General features: G+C 45.8%; 1 protein-coding gene across 1 annotated transcript; it reads right to left on the reverse strand.

The window, feature by feature from the left end:
- Nucleotides 1-2,525: 2,525 nt before the first annotated feature.
- On the reverse strand, nucleotides 2,526-4,180 carry LOC124917771 (the record flags this gene model as incomplete). Its single annotated transcript, XM_047458091.1, has 2 exons — nucleotides 2,526-3,197; nucleotides 3,666-4,180. Coding segments are annotated over 2 exons (1,187 nt in total), but the record flags the coding sequence as incomplete, so codon positions are not given.
- Nucleotides 4,181-6,521: the final 2,341 nt, after the last annotated feature.

Below are 6,521 nucleotides of genomic sequence, written 5' to 3' on the forward strand. Positions count from 1 at the left end.
CAGGTTCGAGAATAAGTGGTTGAGTAGAGTCGAATTTTTTCCCTGTGTGCAAGAATGGTGGAGGACTCAAGCTCCTTTGGGTTCTACTTCATCGAAACTGTTTATGAATTTGAAGAATTTATGCAAGCAAATAAAAAGTTGGTATGTGGGTGAACGTGCTACTTTTTGTGCAAAGGTCGATGAATTATGTAAGAAGATTAATATTATCGATGAAGTGGAAGAGGTTCGTGAGCTTTTGGCTGAAGAGGTTGGCTCTCGTATTTTCCTAGTTTCTAATCTCCTGGAATTGTGTAAAGAAGAAGAGATTGGGGCCAGACAACGGAGCATGGCTACTTGGCTAAGATATGGGGATAAAAACACAAAGTTCTTTCATTGTGTCTCGAAGGCGCAAGCTAGGAATAATGCTATTAATTCTATTTCGGTGGAGGGTGTTGTACATGATGGTGAGTCCGCGATTTCAAATAACATCGTTGAATTCTATAAAGAATTATTCAAAGAATCACATATGGCTAGACCGAAGTTGGATGGAATGAATTTTAATACTATTAATGCGGAGCAAAAAAGCTTATTGGAAGCTCCTTTCACGGAGGAAGAAGTGGAGGCAGCAGTTATGGGTTGTGGCAGCGATAAAGCACCAGGAAGTGACGGTTTTGTTAGGATCTAGATCGCCGCTGGGGAACCGGGGGTTGGACCGGTTAGCGGTTCACACTCGAAGGGTGGTGGTTAATCCGGTTAGAGATTCAACACCGGGGTTTCAATACTACACAACCTGTCACAAACCCTTGAACTAGGTTCAAGCGCGGAAGAGGTTTGCTTTCAGGTTGAAGCGGCACGCTTGTATGATAGGCAGAGTCGGTATTGTATAATGGAGGTTTGAAGTTTGATGGGTCGGCTTCGGTAACCTGGAAGTTCGGCTTGGATAGGATTAAGTCGGTTACAGTGGTATAAATCGGTCAAGTAATGAAACCGGCAGACAGTAAATAACAAGACAGATTTTATGGATGTTCGGAGATAAAACTCCTACGTCACCCCTTCCTCTCGAAACCGCGAGAAGGATATTCACTAAGGAATACAAGTACAAACCGATCGAGACTTATTTCCTGCTCGATAACACACTTACAATTTACACCGAAATTGTAAAACACACTTTAACTTTTAACACTTAGGCTTTCTAAAACAGCACAATCTTATCACTTGTAGTAAATGCTCTTAGCGCTCGTTATCCCAAATGTATGTCCCTTGTGTCCCTCTTAATGTCTCTCAATGTTCCTCATTTACTCTTCTGCAACTGCCTCCTTTTATAGGTGAAATATGCCAACGGTCATATTTCACTTCCTTGAATCTGATTGGCTGAGCAGAGGTGCAGTGATTCAGTGTTTCAGAGGTTCAGACCTGCGGTCGTTTCCTCAGACCTGATGGTCAACCTCAGACCTGATATTCTGTCTCAGACCTGGCGGTCTGTTCTTCCGGTGTGTAAGACAAACCTGCCGGGTTTGTCTTTTACTTGATGTAGGCACTGTCTGTTGGACAGTTGTCTGTACTTGGAAGATTTCCTTTCTGTCTTATCCCGAAGTGGAAAGATCCGGTAGTACTGTCTTCTACAGCCTACAGTCTTTCCTCAGACTTGCATGAATATGGAAGTGTTCAGTCTGCTCCTTTGGTATCGTTCTCAATAGATACCCGAATTGTCTTCTTGTACTGATCGGCCGCTTGACTTAGCCGAGTGGCTTTTGGTATGAGTAATGTAACGGACTTCTTCCGGTTATTTCTCTGCCTTGGGGATGATCGGCTGTTTGATGATTCCGGCTTTAGGCTTTGGCCGATCCTTTCTTGTGCGGTCACGTTCCAAGTATTCTTGATCGGTTTGGTAGCTTGACCGGTTAGTTTTCTTTAGCCGGTTCCGGTTCGGTTCCTTGTTCCTGCATGGAAAGTTTATTTAAGTTAGGTTTATTTGAACCGGTCTTATTTTATCTAACAATTTCTCCCTTTTGATTATTTTATTTAAAATTATCAAAATCATGTAAGTTTGCAACCGTAGGGCCGGTTGTTTTGTTTGGCCGGATTTTTGAAACTGACTTGGGAGAATTTTTCGAAAAATGTTGAGAAAATTTTTGGAAGGTCTTTATAAGAGTCTTTATCTTTTATCTTATCAATTTCTCCTTTTTGATTATTTTATTTAAAATTATCAAACTAAGTAGAAATGCAAAAGATGGCCGGTTTCAAAAAGTAACTTTATATATATATATAGATAACCGAAAGAGACAAAAAATATATATAAAAGCACTTAAGGCAATAAGAGGAAAGATAGTCCCTATTCAGAGTCCGTGAAGTCATATAGGCTCTTCTTTTTCTTCGGTTGCTGTTGACCGGTCGGTTCGGAAGATCGTCGTCTTGTAGACCGGGACCGCAGTTGTTCTTCGACTTCATCTTCGATTTGGTCGGGCTACTGCGATGTACTCGGGATGACCGGTTCAGAGACCTCACTGAGTAGCTCGGCAATTCGAACCTTCTTAAGGGCCTCCTTCTTAGGAGCCTCCCTCTTCCGCTTTTTCGGCGCTGAGGCGGAGGCGGCCACCTTCTTCTTCTGTTTTCTTCGGCGAATTCTTCCAGTTTCCGTTTTTGCCTTTCCAACGTGCGGCATCCTCCGCAGCTTGAGTGACTACTTTCTCAGCAAACCCTGGGAATATGGCCTTAGCCTTTTTAATCCGCGCGGCTTCCTCTTCCTCTTCGGTAAGCTTAGATGAGCGCGGTGCCTCTTTATCTTTGCCTGCTTCGGCATCCAGCGCATCCTGGATCCTTTTAGCCGTTTCAGCATCAGCCGCTATGGCCGCGGCATCCGCGTTCACCTTTGCCCTTAGAATTTCGGCCATTTGTTCGGAAAGCGCCTTCAGTTCGGCCACGAGATTCTTATTCGTCTTCTCGAGTTTGGAGACCCGGTCAAGTGTCGTGCCGACCAGATCATTACTCATCGATGTCAACCGTTGATCGGTTTCTCTTTCAAGCCGGTCGAAGTCTTTCTTTAAATCGGAGGTCACGTCCTCCAGAATTGCTGTTCGCTGAACACATTTATCGCGCTGAACCACTTCTTCCTGCAGACTTTCGCCGAGTTCTGAGAACCGTTCTTGATTTCTCTCTAGAAGATGCCTTGTGACGTCGGCGAACTTGAGGGCCGAATCAACTATTCTGTTGGATCTATCCTTGAAAGGTTGAACCACTGTATCTTCGAACTCTTGAATACGGTCAGCAATCCGTACCGATGTGGATGCTTCAAGCTTTTGAAGTCGGTCCTCAACCCATTCTTTAGTGAAGTCTGAAGCGGGGACTTCCGGTTGTGGGGGAGGTGATTGCTCGGTGAGATTGGGATCGGCTCTTTCACTTGATTCTATCGATGCCGCATTCTCCCTTGGAGGAGTTGGACAGTTGACCGGAAACCTTTCGATCTCGGGAGCAGTATAGACCGGTACTTGCATTCGGCTACATATGGCTTCCAGCCGCTCGACTTCTTGAATTAGTTCCCCTTTGGCTTTTTCAAGCCTTGCTAACACCCGCGGCGCTACGGTGTCCACCGATTCCATCTTGTTGAGCTCCTCCGTAATTTTCCGGATTTTTGTCGTTAATTTCCGAAGTTGAACCTTCGGTAACAAGAGACAAGTTCGGTGTTGTACCTCTTGGAGTGTGTTGGAGTTCGTAATGTTCATCATCAGGTCCTCCACTTCCTTCGGTCTGTTTATGCATTGCTCATCTGTGTGGCCCGGTAGAATTTGTCTATACGGTGTATCAAACCGGTGCTCGTGCCACTCCAGGTATAGTTCTTCAACCGACTCGGCTCTTCTTCTAATGCCTTGAAGGAGTTTCCCAGCTATCCTATCGGCCTCTGCTTCTTCGGCCTCCTCCCTTTCTGTGTCGTCGCCTTCATCATCGGCTTCTTTATCAACCTCTTCTCCACCCTCGGTGGTCTTAGGGTTGGTGTTTGGTGCGGCATCATTGGGGCTCTGGGCCGAACCGTCTTCATTGACCGTTCTATTATCCTCGGTCTTCTCTATGTCGGTTCTCTCAGAGGCCCACTCCTCATCCTCTGTGTGCTGAGGTGGTTCTGAGAAAATTACCTGCTCTTTTCCTTTGCCTTCGGCCTTCGCTTTGGCTGGGGCAGCTTTCTTGGCGGTTTTCTTCTTTCGGCCACCTGTGGAACCGGGGGCCGGCTGCGTCCTTTCAAGGAATTGCCTTGATCTGATGAGGCAACGTTCTGCTACAGCGACGCCGGGACCGATGTCGAGATTTAGGTGGAGGAAGATCTTACCGAGGGGCACGGCGTATCCCCACGACCGGTTTTGAATCCGGTTTTCACCATGTCCATTAGGTTGCTGAACACCGATCTTGCCTAGTTGACCTCTTTTCCCTCCATCAGACCGATCAGCATCTTGATTTGTCTCTTGTGAGGTTGTTGAGGTTTCCTCCCCTCGCCAGGATCGCCCTTGTGAAGATGTCACATACCGGAATATACTCCGGCTTCAACATTTTGTTTTGCTCCCGGATGTTTGATCGGCTCATTAGTTGCCGATAGAATGTGGCAATCCGCCTCAAAGGTGTCCTTCTCTATTTCTGCCGTTGCATCCTGGGCCGGTAGTCGGAGACGCAGGCTTTCGGCCACCAATGCTTCGGTGAGCACTATTTCAGAACCGCATACAGTCGCGGTGATCTTGTCGTAGGAGATGGTTGCGGTTTTGAAGAACTCTTCGACCGCATCCTTGTAAATAACATGAGGACCACCGAGGAAATATTCCAGACCGGTTTTGATTACCCGGTCAATAACTTCCTTCGCCTCGGGCGTACCATTCAACCGGATTTCCTCGAAATCCACCTGAGAATAGAGTCCTGAACAAAGCCGAATCACGCCCCTGTTAAAGAATTTGAGAATGTGAGAGATAACCGCTTCAGAGAGTGAGAGAGCTTAGAGAGAGAAAGCAGATTCGCGTGAGAATGAAATAAAATGACCGAAAGTCCCTTTTATAGATGCGGTTTGGAAAGCCCAACCGTCCATCAATATTGGCGGAATTTTCCCTCCAAAGTGAAAGAGGCGGCAAACCGTGGGCGGTAAACCAAAAGGGGGGCGGCAGTTTTGGGCGGGAATTTCCCTCCAAAGCCTTTGCTTATGTCATTGATGACGCACTCTTTTCTTTGAAAAACCGAATGATTGAACGGTGTCTAAGTCTAACCGGTCAGTTTGAGTGATCAGAGTGTAACAGATTATTTTAAGCAGATTTTATGTGACCGGATAAGAACGCGGTTATAGTTTGAAGATGTTAACCGGTTACGTAGATAAATGTTCAAAGAATTGAAGAAAGACACGGTTAGTTAAACTGAAATGATATTAAAATTCAAGAAATAGTAGAGAAAGGAAACCGACATAATATTCGGTACAGAGATAGGCATACAGAAATAATGTAAAGTACAGCCTATTGAAAAGACATTCTACAGATTCGGTCTATTGCCGAATCCCTGTCGAGGATGTTTGAGGAAGAAGCCGGTGTGCCCGGTCCGAACTCTGGTCGGTACCCAAGAATTCAGCTTGCTAATATGCGGTGCATAAACCGAGCCCTTTCTTGGTCAGCACCATATTCTTTAGGTTTTCCCATATGACCGTTGACCAGTTGATGGCCGATTCGCAAAGAATGTGGGTCATGATGTTGTAGGTATTCCTAGAATACCGTTGATTCGGTGATTGACACAGAATCGACCGGGTCACGATTTCGGGAAGCAGTTGACCGTGACTAGCAAGCTGGGTTTTTGGCCCAAAGTGTTCCACCGGAGAAGGGGTGGCCGACAGGTATTGAGCGGTTTCAAATCCCGCAAGGTCCTGTATAGTCGGAAAGTCAGAGAAACCTTCAGTGGGCAGACCGAATAGTGAGGCAAATTTAACCTCGTCTATCCAGAATGTATGGTCTCTGACAGTAGAGACGATGTACTTTCCCCTGATGTAGGCGCTTCGAAAGAAGGCCTTGACATCGTCTAGGAGACTAGGAGCCGGCCTCTTCAAGCAAAGGTTGAAGACCGGGGTTTCAGCGAGAGCAGTGATACATGAGTTTCTGCTCAGTAGTTACAGTCCCCTCTCTGCCCATGCAAGAGTTGAAATCAATGCTTAGGAAGTTTCCCAGAGTTCGGCTAGCATGATATTGGTATTGAGAGAGAGACGGGATTCAAGAATATCAGAAGTGAGTTTGTGCTTTCGGATGTGATAAAATGAGTAGAGGATGGCTCGTTATATAGGATCGGTTTTTGGGAAGGGAAAATATAAGCATTGATGGTCAGTTTTGTTTTATTGAGGAAAAGAATCTTACCTTTTCAAGGCGCATGGGGAAGCGGCAGATTGTGAGGCCCCGAGGTAGGTGTTAGTTTGGAAGTAACCAGGTTAGTTGGATTCTAAATGTGCAGGTGGTTGGGGGTATCTCATTAATTGGGATTATCTCATTAAATGCACTTAAACATAACCGAGATTAATTAGATTGAAGCCGAAAATAACAGAG

Source organism: Impatiens glandulifera, unplaced genomic scaffold (assembly GCF_907164915.1).
Source record: "Impatiens glandulifera unplaced genomic scaffold, dImpGla2.1, whole genome shotgun sequence".
NCBI classification, from domain to species: domain Eukaryota; kingdom Viridiplantae; phylum Streptophyta; class Magnoliopsida; order Ericales; family Balsaminaceae; genus Impatiens; species Impatiens glandulifera.